This window comes from Brienomyrus brachyistius, chromosome 14 (genome assembly GCF_023856365.1).
Source record: "Brienomyrus brachyistius isolate T26 chromosome 14, BBRACH_0.4, whole genome shotgun sequence".
NCBI classification, from domain to species: Eukaryota; Metazoa; Chordata; class Actinopteri; order Osteoglossiformes; family Mormyridae; genus Brienomyrus; species Brienomyrus brachyistius.
This window is the reverse complement of record NC_064546.1, coordinates 11,285,137-11,297,707: the sequence shown is the minus strand read 5'-3', so window position 1 is coordinate 11,297,707 and position 12,571 is coordinate 11,285,137. Positions and strand designations below refer to the sequence as shown.

Sequence of the window (12,571 nt, the reverse complement as noted above, 5' to 3'; positions counted from 1 at the left end):
AAAAACTAAACATGGCCTGTGGGGTGAGACGCATCTTGTAGCTCAGGGCCAAGCCGGTAAAAGAAACAGGAGGTCTGAGAGTAAGGGAGATCCAAAAAACAAAGGCAAAGGGATGAAAAGTCCCAGTTCCAACTGCAACTAATCGGACAAAACTGTAACCTGGCTATCTAGTTACACCATTAACTGCAATTTTTTGTTAGAGAATGAAATGAATGAAATATTGGTGTCCATCTATCAAGCTGCTTTAATCCACAACACATTATTGAAAAAAGACATTAGTGAAACATAAGTGAAACAAGGATAGTGCGCAGAGGTCCTCAGTACAATACTGATATCAAGCTACAGTGTATCTATACAAACTATATGAATAACTATTTAAATGGGTGAGCAGTAGGGAACAGAAATTAAGATGCGAAAAGATTTAACACAAGCGTCCACCAATCTATTCTTACAATCTTTTCCTTTCCATAATTATATGTAATAATTCATGCATGCACAGTTGAACTGTTAAATCCACAAATGACTCTGTGTTACCTGCCCTGTATCCTGTGACGGCCAAGGGATTCCAGGCTAAAGAAGAGTCTGTGCAGAGGCCCAAATTCCTGTAACGGATTCAAGCTTCTATAACGAGAGAATGAATTATGTCGCATGAAACATTAAGCATTGTAAAACTACAGCAATTATTTAAACTCGTATTTCATAGAAATGTTCATCTGTCTTCTGCTTCTTCTGTTCCTGGCCCCTCAGGGCAACAGCACCAGTCTACGTCTATCACTAATAAAGGATTTCATTTATTTAGCTACTATTCCGTAAGATAACAAAGAGTTTGGCGGATGAGTCTGACAGCCCTTAGCCCGTTTGTATGATTTTAGCTGGTCTCAGCAGCAGGATGAATAAACGCAGCGTTTAGGTGACCTGTTACTCACACTGGCTCGGGTTTTGCCTCCGTAAAGACTCCGCACTCATCATTCAAACACCTCAGACATCTCTGTAGGATGCTGGTGGACGGATCAAAAAATGTGCTAGAATATTGGCAAAATGTATTACGCCGGGCCTCTCTACTTTTAGGAGGCCTAGCTTTTGAGTTTTGTTTTTTTAATCACCAATTTTGGTTTTTCATTGGAGCTAAACTGACATATACATTTATGCATACTACCAATAGTACATGTATGTATATCTCTACTATTAACATATATTCTAAACTTTTTCAAACTGAATTTGCTTAATTTATGTTTTTTTTCCCCCAAAATAGAATCACAGTAGGTAGCTAGCAAAAGCAAACCAAATGAAACATAATTAAATATGTGCAAATGTGAGAATATTTCCTAAACCAGTCTCAGGAGTGCCTCCTGTTTAGGCCTCTTGGTTAGCGATACTGGGGGAGAGGCAGAGGCGGGGCCCCAGCAGTCGTTATGGAAACGTGTTTCCACAAAGGAGAACGAACCGCGAACACGTCTCTAATCCTGCCAGCTCACGCGCGGCGAGCCCACAAACCTCCGGCCGGCAAACAGAGGTGTTTTCCATGGAAAAGCCAGCCCGCGGCTGTGAGAGAGAGAAACGTCCCGGTCGCATTGGGTAGGGGGTTGGGGGGGGGGCGGATTTACTGGCTACAGAACAGCAGGACATGAAAGTCTCACGGAGGCTTAAATCCTCTCCACAAAGGGAACCCCGGCATAGAAACAAGGCCTCCCCGCCAGGCTTGTGGGCACATGAGTCTGGCGCTGCGGCAGCGACATGCCGCTTTCTCCGTCGGACGGGGGAATGACTGGCATCGCCCTCGCCAAGTCTTAAACATGCAAAGTTGCCGGACAGCCAATTTCACCATCAGATCCCCCCCCAGCTCTGGGACTTGCCGACTAGCTTACTGGGGCCTCGCCTCTGCCAACTGCCTGCCTTCGGAGCACTCCAGCTCCCCTCCTGGTACCGCTTTCGGAAATATCTTTGGTTGACAGCGGGTGCCTTAGGAATGGGGGCCATTTGTTTTCCCCGCTGACTTCAGGCTCATTTACAAAAGGGCAGAGCCTTCCAAATTCGCCGACACGTTCCCTAAGCTGAGGCCAGATCTAATGGCTACATTTCTGCCCAGCAGTCTAAAAAATCTACCTACAAATCTAAAAGGAATAATACGTTTATCCATGCCCTGTTTCCAGAAGAAAACTTCTTAGTTTAGGATCTTCTGTCATGCGCCAGACAGGAAGGCTAGGAGGCCTGTGGAATAGGCCTGTTTCAACAGGCGCGAATCAAAGGCCCTGCTACATACTGTAGAAGGCGATCAGAGACACATGAAGACAATGGTTTTGGGAAACCCGTATGGCTCCTTCAAGGCCAACATCAGGATTCAGGTGCCCAATCCAAGGAGGACATGCACAGGAGAGATGAGAGCATGGCTCCTTATGAGAGACCAGGGATTCCTAATCCTCGCAGGAGAATCATGCAGATCAGCATTTTCTTTACAACACCAAACCTACTGGCAGAGATATTATTCACAGGGGAACTTTCTGGATTCTTCTTAATCACAATCATCATCACTGACTTAAGATTTCTCATCCAGAGATAAGATCTCCCATCCAAAAAGAAGTCCTGCCCAGTAAGGACTATTACAACTACTAGATTAATATCTATTTTTATTTTTTTAAACAAGGCCATTAAGTGGACACAAATGCATTAAATACAGTACATACTGTATATTCACTAACATATTTCAATGGTACTTTTCTGAAATCACAAATCAAAAGAAACCCTGGCAAGTACATGATCTATTTATGCTGAAAGTCGAAGGTAAGTTGAAATGCGCTCCATCTCCGTGGTGATGCCCTCCACACCAATGCTGAGCTGCTTCCTCACTTCTAAAGCTTCGAGGCTCTTCATTAAAGCCAGCCCAAAATATCTCTCTCCAGTACATTTTAAGTCAAGCCATCCTTTTTTGCATCCTGGATATAAACTGCATATTTGCAGTGCATATTCATGCTGCTTTTAGTTATTTATTTGTTTGGAACAATGCCAATGCATATGCATTATTAAGGAGAATCCTCGTTCAAAGGAACACACACACCCACATACAGACACCCTAGCAAGGGGGCCCAGGCTGGACAATAAGGTGCGGGGGCATTAGGTGAGAGATGGCATGCTTAGGTGCATACCAGGCAACCCCTGCCCCATGACGAATGGCACGAGGCCGGCGCTGGTGCAGCTCCTCAGCCGGGTGGACAGGAGACCCACAAATCAGCGGCACAGGATGTGATAGGCAGTTGCAAGAACCGAGTGTAAATTCAGCTGTTAGATTCCTCCTGGAAATGGCATGCATAAATAAACACGGCGCAGTGGTGAAGACGCTGCATGGCAGCGCTCTGTCATTCTCCTCAGCGCAGGCCCGCGTAGCTGCTCGCACTGGTCTGTGCACCATCTGACACGGGGCCTTATGTGGATCCTTACGGAGCTCCTGGCTATACAATCGCTCCTCGATTTGCAACTCCTCCGGTTAGCGACCGTTTGCAAACTGGACGGCAATTAAAAGAATTCATTTTTCGGCCAACGTGCACATTTATGATGGAATTTCAACAAAGCACGCTGGAGTGAGAGTGATGCTGGGGTAGCTGCACCACAATTTTAACTGAAGAACACAAAGTAACCGGTGATCTTCGAAGCACGAAACAGTCACAGTCACGCCTAGGCTACAGTAATTTTCACTTGGCAACCATTTTGCTTAACAAACTGGGTGTAGGAATGGAACTGTCGCTAAAGAAGAAAAGGCTGTGTCACCAACAATCTCTTATTTCCACTTAATCCCTTTAGTCTCTTTGTATCTTTTTAAGCCCAAGCAAATATTTACAGCAACATAACTCGACTGTCTTCAGAGCGTTCACAGAATTGGGGGGCATTGCCACCCCCACACTAAATTCTGGTGAATGGCTACTTTTGTCGGCAAGATTTAAAAATATCACCATATTCGGAAAATACATATACCCAAAATACCACGGTATACTGCATTACCACAATAATGCCCAAGCAGTCGGTCAGTGGTTAAACTGGACTAAAACACTCTGGCTCTGATCACAGAGGGGCAGCTGCTACATGCTGCCCCACAAAGGCAAAACAAAGTAACTACACTGACACCAAAGTCAAGTTTTTTTTGACTGTCCACCAGTATGAATAATATGCAGATAAATCGCGAGAGTGTTGTTAGAATCGTAAGACAACTGGGGCGTAGCATCAGATCTCAAACTGAGAATATGGTTGCATTTAAAACATATGAGCTAAACAAAGTATTTGGGGCTTGAGCCTCCAGTGCCCCAGCCTAGCGATGCCTCTGGTAATCGATAGTGTTTGAACTAGCTGAACTAAGAAAATGCCACGAGATAAAGCAAGAGCCTACGGGACCCGCTGTTGGTCATAACTCAGTTTTGATAAAATACGCAGTCATGGCGTTTTGCCTCTGTGCAGCAGTTTGGGGCACAAGCTGAAGTCAAAGTGGGGAAAAAGGATACAAAGCATTGCAGCCACTGGTGGCAGGACACAGGCAGCCTATAGGAGTCACCCTGCCATGTAACATCACCTCCCTGCCACACGCACCTGTGATGTTGTGTCCTCTGGCTCCGGCTCCACTGGTGAAGACGATCCCAGCTCCGATCTGGTCAATGCGGTACTCGCGGATGACGCCGTTAGGCCTGCTCGGCGTGGTCCAGCTCAGCCGCAGGGCCCGGGGCCCCGTGGCGCTCACCGTGGGCGCCGGGACGTTTTCTGGAACTCCCTGGACAGTTACCAGCGCTACCTAAAGACAAAAAGAATTACAGGGCAATTTGCTGTAATGGAGGTTTGGATATCCTGCTCTAATAGAATGTCACTAGCAGTTTAAACTCTTGTCTTCAGGAATGGCAGACTATTAGGAGAGGGCTGGCAGACCAAGTTAAGATGTCCTCCTCCCCCCCCCCACCCAGCTGGCGTTCTCTACTTTTGTGGACGGCGAGGCCTGGCTGAGGCCGCAGCCATGCTGCAGAGGCCCCATCGTTCTTGCTGATGCGGTGGCCGGTCCGGTGACTGTCTCCGGAGATTAAATCAGGCCTCTCTGTCACGGAGGAGGCCCCGGGCAGCATATACACCCATCCCGCCGTCGCCTATCCCGTGTGTAATTGCTCCGTTTCTATTGCAATATACAATAATTGCAGCCGGTCAGGTGATGCCTGCGAGTGTAGAACCTAATTCTTCTCGCTCAGGACCTGCTGTGGAGCCACCCGACTGCATCGTCACACAGCTGTGGACTGCGTTTGTTCCATATCCATCCATCCATCTATCCATGAGCTGTGGGGATTACAATATACAGATATGATTAACCTCGAAGATGTTAGAACTCTCCAGGTGTAAGAAGGAATTTGACAGAATGTGTACGACAGCAGGACACATGGCAGGTCAGTGGGCAGGTGCCTCACACCTCCAGAGTTACGGGTTCGAAAGCTGCCCCTAGCTCTGTGGGGATGGAGTTAGCATGTTGCTTGCATCCATCTCTTCCAGGTTCACAGTCAAGGGGAAACAGCATCTCTAAATTGCCCTTTGTGTGTTTATGTACCCTCTGCTGGCATCCTGTCCAGGGTATCTCCTGCCCAGTGCTTCGCACATCCTGAGATCCCAGGATCACTGCGAGCCAGTGCTGGATTTGTGCTTATGGAAGATGGATGCATGGGCGTAGTACAGCAGGAAAGCTTCTTTGATTGTAGAAATGAACATAACATGGGCAGAACTGTGTTGGGATAATCAGATACACCGTTTGAGAGATAAGTAACAGCGCATCCTTTTTGGGTTTCCTTTACTTGTGTCACAAAGGTAATTATTCTGAGATGTGTGTCATCGTGATGTGACGGGCACTGAATGGCATCTGTGAGAAATGTTTGCTCGGTGAACCGTTACTGTATTAGTGCTGCTGTATTAGCAATCCGTCAAACCGCTTCAGGCTATCATACCTGTTCCCAGGGGTATATGAAGGGGCGGGGCTATGGAGTCTGAGCTGAAGCCTGACTGGCCCATGCAGTGCCCCCTGCCCTGTCACTCACCGATTCAAAATGTATCATTGGCTAATAATAAGGCTGGCCTCTCTGTATGAATGATAGCGCTTCACACATTAAAAAAAAATAAAAAATCTGAGAATGGCTCCTGTCTTCTGTATCACACAGATATTCTGGTTATTTTTTTAACCTTTGTTTGTGTTATGAACTGGAATCACTACTTTAAAAAAAACAGCAACGAGGTCACAAAGCAAAAGAGCGACTCGGAGAATCCGTGCTGCGAAATGGAAATCCGAAATCCATGGCAGATAACCAAGTTCCTTTGGCCTCATATCCGAGCCCCAGGAGCGAGACTGAAATGCGACATGGCATTAGCTTGTTAACCACAAGCCTCACAAACACTAGAATGAGAAAACGAATATTTAGACAAAACAGAAAGGTAAGAGTTAAGAAAGTGGAGATATGTGTTCATGTATTTTATGACTCGTGTAATATGAAAACAATATCTTGAAGTGAAACCAGGTTTACAAACTACATGGCTGATCCTCAATGATCCCAATCAGCACAAAGCTGATAAACCTCTTTTTCTATTTCCTGTTGCTGATGTGCACTCCTGTGTTGCTAATGACATTGCTACGCTTATGATGAGGAAAGCTAACATGGGCTAAGAATAAAGCCACATCTGTGAGGCCCAGGAAGCCATGGATTGGTCTTTTCTAGACTGGATGCATCTGATAGGTTGGCCTGAGTCCCATAGGTTTCAGCCCACCAATGGGAGCAGAGCTCTGGATTTGCGACGACTCCTACCTTGCTGCTGTCGGTACAGCCTGCGGTAGTGCAGGCCCTCAGCTGGTATTCATACTCCTGGAAGGGATGAACCTCCCCCATGTCGGTGAAGCTGAGATCCATGCCCCTGTAGCGCTCCTGTCCGTCCCGCAGTACTGCGTAACTCACAATCTGACCTAAAGAAACCAGCAAACGGTCTCCACAAAACCCAACTGAGCAAAGCAGGTTAAAAGAACAGTAAAGGAGAATGGCAAAGATTGGCAATAACAAAGGATTCAAAGTACAGCCGGCTCAGAATCGCAGCAAAAATCCTGCACAATCCTCACTCTTCACCACTTTAATATTAACACCATTTCAAGTATGCCACAAATGAGAGGACCAGCTGGGGACCAGATTAATTCAGGACTAAAAAGGCATAATGTCTAGATTCATTCAAACCACCAATAGATAAAATTTCACTACCCCTGTGAGTTTAAATATCCAATTGAGAAAAGCTGAAAAGACTAAGGGCAATTTTTGGACTTGGCTACATTAGTCTTTATAGGTTGGATCTGGTGGAAGGTCTGGGACACGGAGGTGCTCCAAAAACGGACTGGAACCAGTAATAGCTGAGCTCTGCATGTGGCCCAACTCTACCAGCTCGCTACACAGCACCTCAGCTTGGAATAGCAGATCTCTGGCAAGGCGACTCATTAAAGCGCAAAATGAAGTGTAACGGGCAATAGCAGCATTAACTTACACATTAAGATGCATGGAAATTTCCAAATGAAGCTTAGGAGGATTCTTTGAGATCATAGGTGATAGTTTGTCTCCCCCACCGTGCGGATTAGCCGTAATAACAAGCATCATTTTGGAAATGATGACAAATTAACCATCCGTTTTCTTAAAATGAAACCACTGTTATCAAACTACATTTCCTGTGTTTTGTTGGATCAGCCCTATAAAGTCTTTCGGCAAGAAATTATTGGAGAGAAATGTCTTCAGCAAGGCAGGATAAGTGATTAGCTAAATTAACCCAGGTGGCCACATTTTAACAAAAGAGTAAACATAAGCAATAAGACTGTGCCCAAATAAAACAAGAATATGAAACTAATAAACATCACGTGCTGATATCTGTATCTATTCTACTATAGCTGGAAAAAGGTTTGAGTCGATGCGCCACATTTAAGAAGAGTAAGGTATGCAGCTCACCTAATTTGACATCAAATGACAATTAGACTTCTGAATCAACAAAAGCAATTTGGCAAAGATTAAAATGTGAAAATTTCCACGGGAACCGGCAACAAAATTTTAGCTTTTGCAATCAAGCTGTATGCTATGTAAGGAATTGCATTATTATTGTAAGAATAACTATGACAGGTTATAGTTACCATTAGGCTTTGTGGGTTCCTGCCACTCCAGCAGGATGGCATTGCTATGCTCCCCTGCACGGGACCATCGGGGGGCGCTCACTCCCCAGGGGACGTCCTCCGCGGTGGTGAGCTGGGTGACGGCGCTGTAGCCCCAACCAAAGCTGTTCCAGGTGCCCACTCTGTACTCGTACTGGGTAAAGGGCTTCAGCCCTGTGTCTGAAACAGAGCAGGCTGCGCTCAGAGATCAGTCGCATCCCAAACCCCCGGACTGAAGGGACTCACTCTCAAAATTATAAACATGCACTTACGAATGAAACTGCTCAGAGAGAAAAAGTAAAGGCATCTCCCATTCCGTATGCAAAGTGGGCAAATCAAAAGGCCTACATGCTAACATAAAAATATGCAAATAGGTTTCCCTTGGTCAATAAAAAAAAAAAAAAAACGTTTAAAATTTTGTACTGTAACAGCATTTATTAGGCACAGTGAACAACATGAACAACTTCATGTACAGGTTAAGATATGTACAGCATCGTCAAGATCTTTTTAGCCTGAACCAAACTAGACGAGAGGTAAAGAGCAAGTATACAGTTAAAATTTTATTGTACTACCCAGAATTTTTTTTTGGGGGTGGGATTGCGGGTGATTAACATCAACAATGCTGCTTATGAGTCACAAAGTATAATCGGACATCGGTAAGTGACAAACCCACAGAGTTCTGATAAGTTTTGAGGGTCGCTCTTCTCATTGTGGGCAACGTGGTCTTATGGGAAACTGGATTTGGATAAAAGCTATTCAGTTAAAGGCTTTCAGGTTTTTCCCTAGAAGTAGAAATCTGAGCCTCATGCTGACATCACCAAGCAGGCCTAAGTAAACTTTCCTCACAAATGCGGTGGGATCTGTCACTCACTGATGTTTACAAGCTCAACTTCAATGCATATTGAAAATCAGCTGTATTATATTTCTGTTACGTGCCCTATATTCCCCATGACCCTGTACTGAGTAAGTGGTTGTAATGGTAGATGGATCCATGTTTCTTATATTACGTACTTTAGACAGAGAGAAAAAAACAGTGTTGCAGAGTGAGGCATGAGGCAGCGGAAGAGCAGTAACTGTATGGAGACGTGACTTTCGAAGGCTGGAAACGAAACAGTGCTGCATTTGGTTGCTGTGCTGCTGCTCGCCACAGGAAGAACAAACTTCTCTAGGTGCTAATTTGGATTTCTTTGGTCGACGCTGCCCAGAGGCATTTCTAAATATGATTGGCTAATTTAGATTTTTGCCGGAGTGAAGCATTGCTTTGTCGGGTTGGTTGTGCCATCGCTGTGCATTCTGTACCGCCAGACTGTTTCTGATGCCATTAACGCGTCTATCGCTTCTTTTTAGAATTCACCGTGGTTGCTTAGCGCCACATCCTTCAATGGAGCTGTAATACTGCTCCAGGTTTCTCCTTTGATGTTTTGTAAACGCTTCTGTGTAGTGTTTTAGCTTCCCGGCTGCATGTGAAACAGGTGGCACGCTAGGATTTCACGGGTGAATGGCCCCATGGGGTTGGGGCTGTAGTTGTTTATATGCGATGTGCAAGTTCCATAACAACTGCTCCTCTTAGCTTACACCGAGCGTACCAGTCTGTCCTCCCGGTATTATGCTCACAGCGTGCTATTTGTTAACAGTTTAGTTTTGTTTTGCTAATGTGTGATGCACCTTTGATGCTCTGTACCTCCAGATACCCATGCAACGAGAATAAATTCTTTTTTGTTTGTTTTTTTTAAAGCAGCCTCTTGCCTTCTTCATTTCATTTGTTATTCTTAAACGGGTCCCCCTACTCATAATGAGTCATAATGGAGGCTACATTGAGAAAAACAGAAATGTTGGAAAAACAGGTTGCTAAAAATCATACCGTTAAGTATTAAAGCAGCTCAGACATACCAGAAACCAAAGCTCTGAACAAGCTAGCTGAGAGCATGCGAACTGCTTGACTGTCCGTCACACATGCATAATCTGTCGCTATTTGCTAGCATTCGGTCCCATCAGCTTTACAGATTGTTATGGTGAGATTCTGCACCGACCGCAGCCAAACAGCACCCCTTCAGACGTGAGAAGCCTGTTGACGGTCGCTGATTAACTCCCTCTCGAGCCCTGCTCTGGATTTCCATACTGGATACAGGAGAAGACATGACTGCTCTAATGGAGGACATTTGGTTTCTTCCCGTCAAGTTGCTCCAGCGTTTACTTCTGGCCTCTGACCTCTGGCTCGGCAGCTCGCTGAAATGTGAATTCTTAAACCCACTTTAAACTTCTTGCCGACAGAGGGATTCTCCCTCAAGCACCATTTCACTCAATCCATACCTCCTGTCACATGGAGAAGCTGCTTCTCTATAATGTATCGCTGCTGCAAACGTGATAGTTTGACTGTTTTAATTATGTAAATTGACTGATGGGCTTGCGTCTTACATGCTATAAAATCTTTTTTTATGGATTATTTCATATTTAAAGTATTTAAAAACATTGCACATGCAGCAACAACCACATATAATGAGGCAAAAGTAAATCTGACCCAAAAGAAAATGTTGTTCAGTGTTAACTAGGTATCTTTTTTAAAAATAATCTTCAAACCAAAAGTTAGCGTGTTTTACATACAGAATTGGCTGGGAGGGGGGCAGTAAGCGTGAACATTATTGATATATAAAACCCCTCACCCCCAACCCACCCAGGACCTTTATCGCGATGAGCGCAACCGGGGAAAACATACATAAAACAAGCGTGCGCATAAATAAAACATTACGACGGAGTACGGCTTGACTGCGACCATATGTGTCCTTTATGGAGCCATGGGAGAGCATGAAAAAAAGGGCAGCTTTTGTCACCCTGCTGGAGAAAAGGTTTGTTTTAAGGAGCAGCGGGGGATCGACACATTTATGGCCCATTCTAAATTCTGGAATTTTAAATACAATACACTGAATTCTTATGGCACACTAGGCTCCGTCGCTACGGTGTTTCATCGCTCTGAAGCGCGACGGGACACCTAACTGGGAGTCCGGGCCTGCCGTCTTCCTGTGGGCGTGCTAAGTGTCACTTCCCCCGGAGCATGGGGCCGTGAGAAACATCTGGAAGAGCGAGGGGGGGGCACTGCAGGCCTGCGCCTTTGCCCAGATGGTGTCACAGCGAACGAGCAGACACCCGCTCCCCATGCCAATCACCCCCCCCAAACCCCGCGCCCCTCAACTTCCCCTACCATCCTAGTCTCCATCAGGCCATTAGTCTTAATTAAACACACACATCCAGCAGACCGCGGAAGGCGCCGGAAGAACCGGACGAAAAATAATCCAAGTCGGAGAGACAAATAGGGCTGAACCAAGGGGCTATTTAAATCGCCCCCTCCACGGCAGCTTCGCTGATATGTCAGGGGGTGGGCACGGTGACAGACCAAAGACGACGATGGCAGTGGCGCGCAGCAATCGATGCCGGCCCTCACTTCCGTAACCGCCCTGTCGGCCGTAAATCTTGCGAGCGCCTCGACCCGCTTCCGCTGCTGTGGCAGCGAGGGACGCATTAATCGGCGGGGCGCGTGCATGGCTGCCGCGTTATTAATGCGCAGATCGCGGGCCTCCAGGTGACGCTGCCAAGATCATTCTGTAGTACATGCTGGCCGCAATACGCCAGCTGAAAAATATGCCGATTCTGTGCGGAAGGTGAGGTATATAAATAATAACGTTAAGGTCAGTGAGGAAAGTGTATTTATATACAGAGGGACAGTTAGCCTCACATTTCTATAATCAGGGGCTCGATTATAGCGATGGCTGCATATCCAGGGGCTCCGTAACTGGGTCCGTGTCCTTTTGGAAAGGTTTACACACCTTAATTAATTTGCTTTTATTTTACTTATGTAATATTTTCCTAAATTTATATATTTGTCTTTAGATTATTTTTTCTTCTTTCTACACTTTGGCCTGTACCTTAGTTGTGTATTTTATAAAGCATCTGCATCTTCTTATTTTAATTCCATATAGAACTCACTTTGAGCTGCATTTCATGTAGGAAAAGGGCTACATAAATAAAGGTTATTATATTATTATTACTGGTCAGCGAGACGCCCTACCTGTGAGCGCATATCTGTCCACACCTCCACTGTACACGACCTCCTCTATGGACGGGCAGAGCTCGTGAGAAGGCGGCAGGGGGACTGGCGGCGAGGGGGCGGGCGGAGGGTAGGCAGAGAGCTCCGCTGACACCAGGGCACACGTTGACACTGCCGGGTCGAGGTCACAGGTGCCGCAGTAAGCTGTGTCGGCGGCGGAGAGGGGACAGAGAGCGGAGGGGCGGCAATCCGTCTGCTGGAAAAACAAAATTCCAAAGGAGAGTTTAATGAATAAACGACAACACGTCACAGTGCGTACATGCGCGTCCGCACATTATCAGCATTACAGGTTAACGGCCTAAGCC

At 45.9% G+C, this 12,571-nt stretch overlaps 1 protein-coding gene across 12 annotated transcripts in view; it reads right to left on the bottom strand.

Annotated features, from left to right (window-relative positions):
• Positions 1 to 12,571, bottom strand: part of ush2a (Usher syndrome 2A (autosomal recessive, mild)) — a 190,504-nt gene that overhangs the window by 46,053 nt on the left and 131,880 nt on the right. For all 12 annotated transcript variants that reach the window (XR_007382187.1, XR_007382186.1, XM_048974032.1 and 9 more), the window contains 4 exons: positions 12,228 to 12,462; positions 8,150 to 8,347; positions 6,801 to 6,955; positions 4,570 to 4,768 (listed from right to left, as the gene is read on the bottom strand). Coding sequence is in view for 10 of the 12 variants with exons in the window: in XM_048974032.1 (XP_048829989.1) it covers positions 4,570 to 4,768; positions 6,801 to 6,955; positions 8,150 to 8,347; positions 12,228 to 12,462 (787 nt within the window). In the remaining 2 variants the exon portion in view is untranslated. The remainder of the gene's footprint in view (positions 1 to 4,569; positions 4,769 to 6,800; positions 6,956 to 8,149; positions 8,348 to 12,227; positions 12,463 to 12,571) is intronic.